The sequence below is a fragment of the Cataglyphis hispanica genome, chromosome 1 (assembly GCF_021464435.1).
Source record: "Cataglyphis hispanica isolate Lineage 1 chromosome 1, ULB_Chis1_1.0, whole genome shotgun sequence".
Taxonomy (NCBI): domain Eukaryota; kingdom Metazoa; phylum Arthropoda; class Insecta; order Hymenoptera; family Formicidae; genus Cataglyphis; species Cataglyphis hispanica.
In genome coordinates this window covers 11,942,274-11,956,571 of record NC_065954.1, presented here as the reverse complement: position 1 = coordinate 11,956,571, position 14,298 = coordinate 11,942,274, and the positions used below count along the sequence as shown (strand labels likewise).

The following is a 14,298-nucleotide window of genomic DNA, read 5'->3' as shown; positions in this document are numbered from 1 at the left end:
GTTTTATTTAATAGTAATAAATATTATAACATTAATTAGAGATATATGTATACACATATTTCATGAAATAAAATGGATAATTTAAGGTCACAACCAAAATTTTGATGATAAAACTAATATTAATTTTATGCAATTAAAGAAATAGAAATAACAAATTTTTTTTTATAATTGACGTCGTCTTCTACAATTTATTAATCTACATGATATTTTTATCAGTTATATATTTTATACTGTCATCATAATAGCTATTTATTTCTTTAATTTATTTAGTTTTATCAATTAATTATTTAAGATTGATCACATAATAGCATTATCCTCCGATTTTGTCGCGGTTAAGATTTGACATCGTGACAGAATCAATTCGCGGGGCGATATCGGGCACGAATTCCGACCCTGTGCGCTCACACGCGCTCGCTCGCGTAGATTGAATTTCTGCGATGTAACGCCGCCGGCGGAAACGAATAAGCTAAATAAAATAAATAGTAAGGGCTTCCCGCGCCGCGCCGTTCCCCGAGGTGTGCGTGCCCGCGTGATATACGCGTCGTTCGTGCGCGTAAGCGTGTGCGTCGCCGCGCTAGGCCGCGTCGTCCGGTCATACGTGCGGCTTATTAATCTGACGCTAAAGCGATATAAAGCGGCCGTCTGCCCGACAGCTACGGTACTTCATGCTTGCAATCCCCTGTACAAGCAGCATTGCGATAGTAGGATTAACCCTCTCATCGTCGAGGAATTTGAAAGGTTGAGTGACAGTTTATATATAATAGATGATGCGTGTTTTGGAAAGTCATTTTAAGAGATTCGAAATTATAAAACAATTATTAATATATAAAGAGAGGATTAGAAGGAAACATAAAAATCTTTTTTTGTATTCCATAAAGATATGAAGAGAAACAATACATAATTATCTTCTTCAAAGAATAAATTATAATATAATCATTTTAAACATTAAGGAAAATTTATTCATTATTATATATATTAATATTACATTGCGTTATAAAATACTTTGGAAGGTATTCGATATTTTTAAATAAGAGAAGCGTACAATTTATCGTAAAAATTTATCATAAAAAAGTTATACACATTTTCGAGAGATCGCATCTATACACAGCGACTTTGTGGTGTGTATAGTCGTGCGTGGGGGTGGCGCCGGGGGTAACTGGTTGATATAAAGCGCATAGCGCAAGTCGGCCGTGGCGAGACTCTTTGTTCGGGCAACAATATAAGGGTGAATCGCGGTCGAGGATTGTTTGCGCCATATTGTTAGGGTGGGAGGATGATTCGACCATTTATTACGTCGGCATTCCAGCCTGATAATACTAGTAACACGACTGCTAACCGGAATGCCGGGTTTATTCCTTATATCCGTTGTAACTGGAAAGATGTTTTCGGAATTGGAGCTCGCGATTGCTAATATTTTGTCGCTATTTACGCTGAGCCAACACATTTATTCATTTATACACTCGATAAAACGAGATATTTTAATTTTTTTTAATTAAAACAAGCCTTGCTTTACATTTGTATCTTCATTGACTAAAGTTTGACTAAAATCAAGAACATTGAGCTTTGTCGATGCTTCTCGTTTCGAAAATTACGTAGATCTCAACGATAGTGCCATAAATTTAACAACACCCCCAGCGTAATCGGAGAGGCGCCACCACCCTCTTCCCTATCGCGTACACAAAAGGCGATATCTGCATGGTAAGAGCTAATCGATGCACATTTCGCCAGGACGATTTCCGTAATAGCGGCGACGTATTTATCGTCGTGTGCATCGACGGCGACGGACGCTTGCTCATCAGGGGTGGGTACTGACGAATTAGAAGAATTTCACCATAAAAACCGGAGAACGGCGGGCGCGGGTGGTCGAACTCTCTCGACAGAGCTTGCTGGAATACCGTGGCGGCGGCGGCGGTATTGTGCGCCACCCGATATTAAAATGCCGGTGATTGATGTGTGTACCGTGCCGGCGGAAAGAGTGAAAGAGAGAGAGAGAGAGAGAGAGAGAGAGAGAGAGAAAGAGGAAGAGAGCAAAAAGAGAGAGAGAAAGAAAGGCCGCGTTACACGATACGTCGGGGTAACCAATGGGACGTGCGCTACTCTTCACCCCCGAAGCGGCACCTTACTAAAATACGAGGCTGTCATAACGGGGTGATATTGCGTCTTCCCGCGGGGACCACCCTGCTTCTTTGTGACCGTCGGCGCGGGATATCCGCGGCGCTCGGCCGGCTCGGAGAGAAAAAAAAAGAAAGGAAAATAGGAAGGCATCGCGCAATCGGTGTATTTATATCCGCGTAAATCATCCGGCCATTGTGTCTTGTCTGCTTCCGAAAGAACGCAACCTGCGTAAATTTCGCGATTTTTGTGATCTTCCTTCTCGGCAGAAGGGGATAAGACAGACGGAGGGTTGCAACGGGAGGTCGTGTTGAGAGCGTATTTTGTCGCGACTTATTCTGATTATTAAAAGTTTACAGAACAAGGGGGATAATATTTGTAAAAGAAAAAATTGTGTATTAAAAATCTAACACACAAACAAAACTATATATTATAATTTATTAAGATTGTTATATTATTATTATTTTTGTGTTAATTTTTAATTATGTTACAATTAAATTAGATTTTTATTTTTTTTTTTTTGTATTTTTACTTATTCAAGGAAAGTTTCTAGAGAATGCAAAAAAAAAAAATTTTTTTCTTTCTCTCTCGCGTTTCTAATTTGTGCAGCTGAATTGTCTCGATGATTTTCAATCGCTAGACTTGTCTTCTCTTCAGCCCTGTCGACGTTTACATCGATTTATTACGTCGTGGTTCTCTCTCCCCGAAAGCTCGCGGAAATCGAACGAACGGCGAACGGTTAAGTGTGAGTGGCGAGACACCGCGGAAACCGAGTTTTGCGGTGCTAAAATCAATTCCGTGTTTGCCTGTCAATTTGTCGCTAATGGCCGGCCAGGTAACACCTGATGATAACGCGCCGTTCCCTGGCAGTTTACCCCGAATGTCGATTTTAGTATTGAAGCATTCAGGACGCAACTGACTCTCTTGAATCAACGCCAACGCTTGCTAAGCAGAATGCTAGCAATACCATATGAATTTTTAAGATAATATCAGCAATGGTCTTGTAATCATTGCAAGAGATTTGTAAAATTGCTTACTTTATTATATTTTTAATTTGCATTTTTCGATGCAATGATAAATCACAAATATTGACAACGTATAATTTTTTAGTGATCAAACTAAAATTTGCCTTATAATATAATTAAAGTGTAAATTCAATTTATGAATTGATTAATGAAGCAGTAAAAATATAATTTTAAATGAAATAATTCTAAACATTTTTTCTACATTTTTAATTCTGAATGCTTTGTGCATTTTCTTTAACATACGTGAAAATTGTCGACGGAAACGAATTCATCCGGTAACGCGATAAACATTCGACATTGCGAGAAGCAGAAACAATAATGATTGCATAGACGGTACATTTAACGTGATAATTAATAATATAATGTTGTAATTGCGTTCGATGTAATAACCAATAGTGATGTTGAATATCGTACGAGTTTAATGTTTGAGCCATCCATTTTTCCATTCCGCGCCTATTAAAATAAAATATTAACGGTGAGAATGTAAAACGGGAATTATTAGCGAGATTCCTCTATAGTAATGATGGAAATAAATTTCATTCATTCATAATAAACGTTTGTTGCGTTCGAAATTTCTTCTCGCGTAATATTCGATTATTTTTTCAATTTTATCATTTTCAGAGAGCCAAGGATTTTTTTTTATAAATTATTAATGTTTATAGTATAATATATTAGATATATGCACAATAGCAGGAATTTTTAGAATAAGGAGTTCCACTGAAATTTAACAATACATGTTAATGGCAATGCTGAAAATTTGAGTAATAATAAATAAAAAGTAAAATATTTTACTTATGTTACTTATTATATTGACTTACTTTATTGATATTTCAATATTACTTTATTTTTATATTATTCTAAAATTATGTTATAATACTATAATACTATTATATTATGCATATGATTCATTAATTAAGCGATGCATTAATGAATCATAATAAAATGCTTTCTCTTAATGTTGCAAAGAATTTTACGTTAAAAAATTGTGAGTTTTTTCGATTTTAACCATTAAACTTTAAATCTGAACTAAAACATGAAAATGTAATATACATTGAAATATAAAAATGGAATAAACACTTTTTTTGAGAAAAAATGTAAAATAATAATAATAAAATTAATAATTAAAGTGTTACAATCATATATATCGTTTTTCCCTTAACGTCTGATTCTTCGCCTACACTGTTATTATTTTTAATTAAAAAAATGCGAGATTTAAGAGTTGGCGTTAACGCGTCGGCGATTTCGTAATTTCAGCAGCAACCAGTATACTCTCGTATCTTTTAGAGCTTGCGAGAGAGCGAGTCGTTACGTAATAGCTGTGCGTACAGAGTGTATACGATTAATACGGCGCCTATCAGTTTTTCATGGAGAAATAATCCTCTCAGTGAGGCTAGGTACGTCATATCGCGCGCGTCACGAGGCGGAAAAAGGCAGCACGTGTTCCGCGACCGAATTTTACATTTTGTTCGGCGAACAACGAGCTCGTGAGGCGCGTGTGCGAGAGCGCGTGCACACGCGCGCGGCTTCCCACTCTGCAGCCAAATATAAAAATGAATATATGACGTTCTTGTAATATCTGGATTACAATGCGATCGGTCGGCGTTGGTTCGAAAAATATTTGCGTTACTTTTTTTCGAGAGAAAGGTTTCCCAATTTCAGTGGTTTATATGGAGATTTTTTTCGCGTTTCTTTATAATTTATTTCCTTTTTTTTATACTATCAAAAAGAAAAAAATCATTTGTATCAACATTATTTGTATCAAATAGACATTCTGACAATAACTATTCTTATACACAAATTAATATTTTAGGTAAAATTGACAAATTATAAGTTATATTTAATTATATTTATATTTAATTTTTTATGATAATTTATTTCGTTTTCTTCGCTTTCCGAAAAACTGAGAATGTTATATTTAATTTTTTTTTCATAATGTGTAGTATATAAAATTAAAATCTGTTTAATTTTTTTCTGAAATAAACTGGAGTAATTCGACTCTCTATTTTTTTTGTCCTACATTTATTTTGCGATGATAAAAAATATTTAAAATTTATGTTACACATGCAATAAGTATATTCAACCAACATATATGAATTATTATAAGGGATATTTATATTTAGTATTAATTTTACCTTTTTACCGCACATTTTTATTTAATGATTGAAAATACAAAATCCAAAGATTATATTTTTGCGTGAATAATCGAGAAGTCGCTCTTTATCGCGCCCTTCGTGAGAAGCGAGGATATGCAAAGAGGTTTAAAATGCGCCGCGTAAAGGCGCGGCTTAACACCCCGTAACCCGACTGCCGGAAAAAGACGAAGAGAAATTTGTATTTGTCGGCTCGTTTCTCGCTTTTACAGGAAGCATCCATCCAACCTCTGTTCGCCCCTTCTCTATCCATTCTCTATTCCCCCCCGATTCTCGTCGTATTGTACATCGCTATGCAAACTCCTTCGCGATCTCATCCTCGATAGGATGCAACCAACAACTCTCGCGACACCCTCATGATACATCTCGCGAGAGTTCTCGAGCCTCTTTCCACTTTTTCTTGTTCTCGCAAGGTTTTACGAGATGCGCTCGTAACACCAGAAAAGCGACCGAAAGGTCCACCAGAAGAATATGGAACCAGCGACGATGCGAATAATGTCAAACGCGAAGATATCGCATTGGCTCGTTTCGAGTTTTATGTTACAATATCATTGCTGGCCAAATTATCTTAGAGGATAAATTCAGTTTTTTATCATTTTAACTAAAAGTTCCCAGGTTCTCTGAAATCGGAGTAAGCAAAATAAATTATCGTAAACTATTTCAATCAATTATTTTTACGACGACGGTAATAGACGAAACCGTCTTCACATTCTTCGAACATCTTGTACCATTATTCTCCGTTTCCCCAAATCACCGAAAATAAGTTTTAGTTTTTTCGAGGGGAACAGAATGGGTTAACTCACTATTCTATTTCTAGAGTGTCTCCATACGTAAATAGAAACAACATTTACGTATAGGCTTAAGACAAAACGAGAAAATCTTTTATTTAAAATATATGATAGCTAAAAACATACAGATATATTATTCTTTTAAATAAATTTGCATCTTTATATAAATTCTGCAAGATAACAAGATATTATGCTGTCTGTGATGCTGCGATGCAATTTAGTAATCCAACATGCGTAGATTACCCAGTACAATCTTATTTTTTAAAACTGTTCCAGAAGATAGAACTATACGTTCTCCATGATTAGCGATTATAATAACCGTGCCTTTCAGCGTCACCCCTTTTCGAAAGGTAACATCGCCCGACACTGTCAAGTGATCCAATTCAAGGAGATCCGGTATTGTCGGAAATCTAGTCAAAAATTCTTTCACCTGTTGGTTAAAAAAAATAATTAATAATATTATCTACTATTATTATAATAAAATTTAAAAAATCCATAAATTAACAAAGATTAAAATAGGAACTAAGTTTATACTAACTTTTGAAAAATGATTATCTTCCAACTTGATGAGAGGTGCTGTGGGGAACATCCTTTCAGGATTTATTACGAGAGATCCATTATGTAAAATATACAGATTACTCATAACAAGCATCAGATCAGAGGTCTTTTTCACTGGCAGAAATCTACTGCGTGGCACATTAATACCTGCAATATTAAATACAGTTTTAATTTTAAACATGGATTGTTTGCTAATGAGATCGATATTTAAAAGTGGTAGTTTCTAAATAAATTATGGAAGATAATTTGTGGTTTACAGTATCGTTTTCAAACTTACCAATACTTCCTTCAAATGATTTTATAGCTGCTCCCACAGATGTTTCAAGTTGTATTGTATTTAGACCATTCGCGAAAATTTCGTTCTTTATTATCTCCATATTCAGCATTTTTTTTTCAAGTACTCTCTCAATGGCTAAAGAAATAGTTCGTTAATTAGATCTAACATTTATTGTATCAGTATTAAACCAAAAAATACATACCACTGAGTTTAATCCAGAGATTATTGGTATTGAAATATTTAAATGTTTTGACAGATTCGAAATCATCAATATGATCCTTAGGAACTTGAGCTATTTCAAGAAGATAAAGTTTGTCTTCATATTTTATAAGCGTACCACCCTATATGCATATATATATATATATATATATAATATATAATATAATAATAATATATATATATATATATATATATATATATATATATATATATAATAAAGCATACAATTATAATTATCACTATTTCCAAAGAGTTCCAAATAATTTTAATGAAAATTAGAAAAATTGTAACGTACTTTAACATCTGCTTGTGTCTTATCGGTTACTTCCATAATAAATTCAAGACTGGATTCTGATACTTCACTTAACAACGATTTCAAGATTTTAATATCCACTGTAGCACCAAGATTATCTATATTTGAGATAAAACAATATTCACGACCCTGAAAAAGATCAGAGTTTCTCCTGTTAGTGGATTATCATTGTTATTAATGAGCACTAAAAAAACAAAATCTCATACCTCTCGAATAAACTTTTTAAGTAAACCAGAATTCTGAAAACTCTCATAAAAATCTCCGTGACCAGGCGGATACCAACTGTTGACAGATTATACATCATTTAATGCGTGATATCATTAAATGATATTAATAATGTCTTTACATAAAAATCATCTTACGATTCTATATCCTCCTCGACTTGACAATGCTTAGCTATCGGAAGTAGAGAGTCTCTATTTATACGCGGATAACAACTCTGATTAAAAGTATAAATATCTATATCCATTCCCTCGTATTTCTTAATTATGCGTTGCATATCGTCATCCGTGTTAAACGAATTCATCAATATAAGTGGCACGTTAGCGTTGTACTTTTTATTCAGGTGCTGATAAAAGAGATTGTTATTAATTATTATAATTATATAACTATGATAAAGAGAAAAAGAGAGAGATAATGAATGTAACGTGATTGCATATATATATATATATATATATATATATATATATATATATATATATATATTACAAATAAATAGCGATAATTTATTATTAAAATACGTCGATTTGTTGAACGGTAAGATCCAAAAAGGTCAGTCCATTTCGCACAGCGATGACAGCTTTCGGTCCCATGCTCGTTCCGAGACCGTTTAATTTAACCACAACCAATTTGTTCAGTAATGCCTTTATTTCGTTATCTTCCGGTGTTGGTAAAGAATTATAATCTTTCACCTGTAAAAACACACCATTTCGATTCAATTTAATTTATTAATTGTTAATAAAAAATTATTAAAATAAGTTTAAAAAACACAAATAATTAGCGTTTCTTAGAAAATAATTTAAGACGGTATCTTTCAATAATATGATATAAATAAGTTTTCTTTTTTCTTGTCTTACAATTCTTATTCGTTTTTAATTCACTAAAATAAATAATAGAATTTATTAATTAAAACGGACTAAGAGCAAACCAACTAATCGCAGATAATCGAATACCATTTAAATTTCTTCGAGAAGAAAAGAAAAGCTAGATACTTTTTCTAAAATGATTTTTTTACGTAATTCTTACCGCATCTTCGGGCAGTTTTTGAATGTGATCCCATTCTAAAGACGGGCCCTCCTTCTGCAGGAATCGCTCGAACAGATGCTTGAATCCAGCGAATTGCCGGCCCATTAGCTCCTTCTTGTCTTCGCGAGCGGTTGCCAGCAGCTTCTCGAGTTCGCGTTGCAGTTCGATCCGTGCATCTTTCTTCGTACACTCGTGAAACGCCTGAGAGTTTTCTTGGTGATTGCGAACCTACGGAATTAACGAAAGTAGACTAAGATTGTTTTACCTATTCTCCTTATGAAATCCTCTCCCTCCGTTTCAGTAAATCGATCGTCGAACGAATGCAAAAGCGTACGCATGGTGACTTTTAAAAAACGCAGCAATCGTAAAAAAAATAGTTACAAAATAAAGAAAAATAAATTATAGAGATGATCGGAGTCTATATCGGTGCGAAATGTTAATTTTATTTTGTCTAAGCGCTTTATTACCTGTTAGGTAATAGAGCGTTTAGACAAAACAAAATTAATGCCGACATGAGTCGTCGTATATACAAGGACAAATATAATGCAAGTCTAAAAGTGATAATTAGCATGACAATGCAGTTACGAATAAATTAGTTACGATAAAACGTTATTTCATCCTGATTAGCAAAATAAATATTTTTCGATACATTAGGCTTTTTTTTTACTAAAAGAATATATATTCGATAATTAACGTTTAATATCTGATATCTCCGCAGCATTATTATGCATATATCACGGCTATGTACAAGTTAATATCTTTCAGTGAATAATAGATTAAATCCTAATCATGATCTTATTTATTTCACTTGAACACAAATCCGAGTTTAATCATCTTTAGAAATTCTATTCTATTTTCCTTTCCTCCCGAGAGTTTTTCAAAAGACTATAATAAAGTATTTTTTCATTGAATATTTTTTGATTTATTTATATCTTAATCTGACATATTTTGATATAAAAAAAAATAAAATATCTCGTAAAGTATTTAGTTAGTATTTATAAAGTATTTTCGATAATCTTTTTCATAATATTTATACAGGTATAGAATAATGAGATACATATTTTCTCTGTATACATATATATATATATATATATATATATATATATATATATATGAAAATAAACATCTACATAAAGCGAAAACAGAATGTTACAAAATACAAACAGACATTTGCTCCGTTCATGTGTGATTTCGCTAGAATTAAAATCCTATCTTAATTTTCACTTCTATGCAAAAAAAAAGAAAGATAAAATCAAAAGACTTTTGTCCGTTTGCGTTTTATACGGATCTTTATGTACAAATAATGACATCCTCTGTGAAACTCTAACAATGACAATTCTCCTTGAATACGTTTCTTTTCTCCTTGATAAATTGACAAACACTTCTGATTAACGTTAACACGTGTCAGCGCGAGGATTTATATCTCGTATTGCGGAAACAATAATCGAGGTTTTCTCAATGAACAAATATTATATACGCGATCGCGATCGATACTGACTATTTCTCGAAGATTAAGCGAATTGAATGCAATGTCCATTCGATTCTTTGCGAGAAATCCTGCGTCTGTTTACAATAGGTTTTGAAGGATATTTATTCGACAGGGATCTTCCGCACAATCGATATCGCACATGCTACTCAAAAGAAATATATGTTCATATTATATCAAAGTTAACTTACTTGCAGCAGATGCTCCATGAATGGGATCTTGTCGGCACTTAAGCGAAACGTAGAGTCGATGCTTGGCGATTGCAACATCGTATCGCATGAGATTTCGTCGAGCGAGATAATTCGAAAGATTGCACTTCACTCGAAGCGCATTACTATAAATACGTTAGCCCACAAGTAAATTTCGCGGGACTTCTGAAATAATATACCTTCGCGATTTGGATTAAAAGTGGCAATTTTTTCTAAACACATTAATATCACATTAATATCGCTGACGTAACGTTTTATCGTTCGACAAAGCCAATATCAATAGATTCACAAAAAAATGAATTACGCAAACTGTTTCTTGCTTTAATTTATTCATTAATTTTTATTGCTCGTAAATTTTTATACATTTAAATGATGAATTATTCATTAATGTTGAATGTACAAATGCATCTCACGCGGTACGATGTCGCATTTGTCAAACGTCGGCCGTGCGTTTCACTTAAATGGCAACAAGATCCCATTAATGGAGTATCTGCAAGTAAGTTAACTTTGGTATAATAGAAACATATATTTCTTTTGAGAAGCATGTGTGATATCGATTACGCGAAAGATCTCTGTCGAATAAATATCTTTTCATATTGACATACGATGTTCCATAATAAGCGTCGCAAGATGTACTTAACGGGATTAAAACCAAATATATCAATTCGTTCCTCACATTATATCATTAGATACATTTAAGAAACGTTTATGAAACCAACATGTGCCATGTATTGATTTAATTTTTGGTCATATGATGTTTTTTCGATACTAAAGATGAGCATCGAGTTATCAGGCATCAGTCAGCATGTCAAATATCAGTATGTATGAAAAAATACTATCAATCACACTATACATGTGTATATTAAAATTGAATTTCATTTTTAATTGCCATCATATTTGAAATAAACTCTAATACAAATATTTTTATCGAATCTCGATCAAAAGTACAACAGCGTATTTGACACGCCTCTCTGGAATATGTATAATTTATTAAAATTTAATATATGTGTGTGTGTGTGTGTGTATTATATAATAATGTATTATATAATAAAATTAAAATATATCTATAATATTAAATATTATCTAATAATATTATCTAATAATATCGGCGATCAAGAGATACGGCCACTTGCCAAGTAAACGTGTTTTCTTTTATTTTTTTTGAAAAGGTAAGTTTTTAGAGATTAAATACAATAGTGTCCGTGGAAATATTTTTAGCTGCATATCATAGTCACTATTATAAACGTAAAGTTAAAATGCATCTAGCCTCAACAAATTCGCACATATATCGACACCGAACAGTAAAGAGAATGATTTCGTTCAAAGGAAAAAAAAATACAAATAAATAAATAAATAAATAGTCTTCAATAGAATGCTATCATTTGTCTTCTATTAGTCGTATCAATTCTCAACAAATGAAATAAAATAAAAAAAATGTTCGAAAGAATAACGGAAGCAAGGAAGACAGAAAATATGCGTAAAAAAAGTAAACCAATAATGCATAATAAAACCTGAAAAGATTTATTAATAGAATATGCCATTTTGAATTATATCTTGGTACAACTAAATCTCTTTTACTACAAAACATCGCAGTAATAAAGAGGTATTATATTTCACAGCATTAGTTTATAAACGAATAATATATCTTAGCATTGTAAAATGTATATCCGTTAAATAATTTTACAACTCTAGTCATTATAATTTTTCCTAAAATTTTTATTTTCTTCTAGCATTCTGATTACTCCCTTTTTTAATATTTCTATATAAATTTCTGAATGTATTTGTAATATCTTCTATAATGAAATGTTTAATTATTCTCATCATAAGAATGCGTTTCTCTTTAATGCAAATTAAACTGCCATATCTATACATTATCTGATTCTTACAATGTCTATTCCATAGTCGCTCATCATTATTGCGCGTTTTCGCGCGCAATAAATATCAGCGATCGCACGATCTCTCCCCCCCTCCGCCAAATGTCACTCGTATTTGGCTCCCAGCTTGAATTTTCCGCTTTGATGCGGCGTGCACCGAATCACACATGACTCTTCCGACAGTCACCGTCGCCGTCAACGGTCTCGATATTATCCGCGATGATGCGCGCCCGCATGTATCAGATTTTCGACATTTGAAATTCGCACCTAGCCGGAGGGCAGGTATGACGGGCCCGTTCACGCTCGCACTCGATACTTTCGGCAAAAGCTTTCGTCGAAATATAATCCAGCGCGGGGTTAAATTACAGCCGCGGCGGTTGTTCGGACGGATATTTCAATTGACAACGTTATTCCGAAACGGTTATGGACCGATGCGAGTTGCGTGCGCGGATATGCCTGTACGTGCCGCTTTCGTCGTCCCTTTCAGATTCTTGTCCCTTTCTCTCCTTCTATTTCTCCTTTTGTCTCTTTCTCTCTTTAGCTTTATTGTGTGGGTGTTGGGTGATTTTTTTTTTTTTTACTTTACTCGCCGCGCGTATCAATCGCCGGCCGCATCGCGCCGAAACGCGATTTCGATATTCCGCCACCGTATGGAAAACCTTGTAACAATGTTACGTCGTTCGCCATTTAACGGTGGGTTTTTTAATGCGATTGCGACGAACGCGCCCCGAGCGAGCGGGCTGCAATCGCGCGCAAGTCTGCGGAAATGGAATTCCTTTGAGATGGATTGTAAGATTGGTCCGATTGTTATCCGATTATATAATTTTATTCATCGCACGTTGAATTATCTTTCTTTTTTCTCTTTTTTGTGTTTGAAAACGAAATCTATCGGAAGGGATCTCTTTTTCTATTGATTTTTCTTTTTTTAATCTTTGTGAAAAAATTATTATATGTTTATATTGCATTGTGATAAGTGGGTATTTGTATTTAAAGAAGGAGACTTGTTCCATTGTAATTTATTTATAATTAGTTGATTAAAATTTTTAAAAAATTTATTAAGTGGTAATAATGAGTCTCGTGCGTTTTGTCACCATTTCAAAATTACATAACATTAACAGATTAAATTAAATATGAAAATTTTAACCATCATTATAAAATGTTATTTTTAATTATTAAACATCTATCTACACAGACAAAATATTCTTATAATATTCTCCGTTAGATTAGATTTGTTTGTAATATTATAGTTGCATTATAGCGATAAACTGTAATAGTGAATTCGTAGAGAATATTCAGGATATTCATGTGCGATATTCGATGAAATACGCGAAATAATAATCAGCAGAATTGGCATGTAGAATGTCTAAACCTCGCTGTTGCAAAGTGTGAAATACATTAAATCACCGAAAAAATCCGGGGTTGGAGCGAAAAAAAAACATCGTTGTCATGGCGCTCTAAATTGTCATAATATTTTTTTCCAATATATAACGGATATCTCGCTCGGCTGCATGCGCGCCAGAAAGATCGCACATTATTGTATCTTTGCGCACATAAAATACGAATGCAGTTAATCTTCATGAAAGCGGCTAATACGAATAAACATGAAATATTAATGTATCCTCCTGTCATTTTTGCACGGCTCGCATTTTTCTATCTGTCACTCATTGGCGATGGCACATCTTTTTTTCTCTCTACCACTTTGTCTCTCTCATGTTTCAAAATTTTATAAAAATTGTAAAAGTATATTTTTCTATGAGTATATTATTTATTATAACAGAATTTAGAGTAAAGCTTTATATATTAAATTTTTAAATATTTTGATTATATATATATATATATATATATATATATATATATATATATATTTGATGTATGTGTAGAATTTTTATATAAATTTATTATGAAATGTGTAAATGAAGATTTTGCTATTAATTTATGACGTATCCGAAATATTAATTGCTAAATGCGGAACATGTAGGAGTCATTAACTTGGCGCGGATCGAAAAAATTTTACATCAGGAAAGAGCGCGATCGGAAATTAG

General features: G+C 33.2%; 2 protein-coding genes across 5 annotated transcripts in view; one reads left to right on the top strand and one right to left on the bottom strand.

The window, feature by feature from the left end:
• The window catches only part of LOC126852907 (E3 ubiquitin-protein ligase Rnf220-like), a 149,535-nt gene that overhangs the window by 49,061 nt on the left and 86,176 nt on the right, over positions 1-14,298 (top strand). The gene's annotated exons all lie outside the window — the stretch shown is intronic.
• LOC126853456 (UTP--glucose-1-phosphate uridylyltransferase-like) lies at positions 6,142-10,526 on the bottom strand. Its single transcript, XM_050599279.1, has 10 exons — positions 10,365-10,526; positions 8,688-8,915; positions 8,183-8,353; positions 7,805-8,010; positions 7,649-7,724; positions 7,425-7,571; positions 7,113-7,251; positions 6,911-7,045; positions 6,614-6,780; positions 6,142-6,505 (listed from the first exon to the last, which is right to left on the bottom strand). Exons 1-10 carry the CDS (start codon positions 10,440-10,442, stop codon positions 6,293-6,295), a joined length of 1,560 nt encoding a protein of 519 aa, XP_050455236.1. The 5' UTR covers positions 10,443-10,526; the 3' UTR covers positions 6,142-6,292.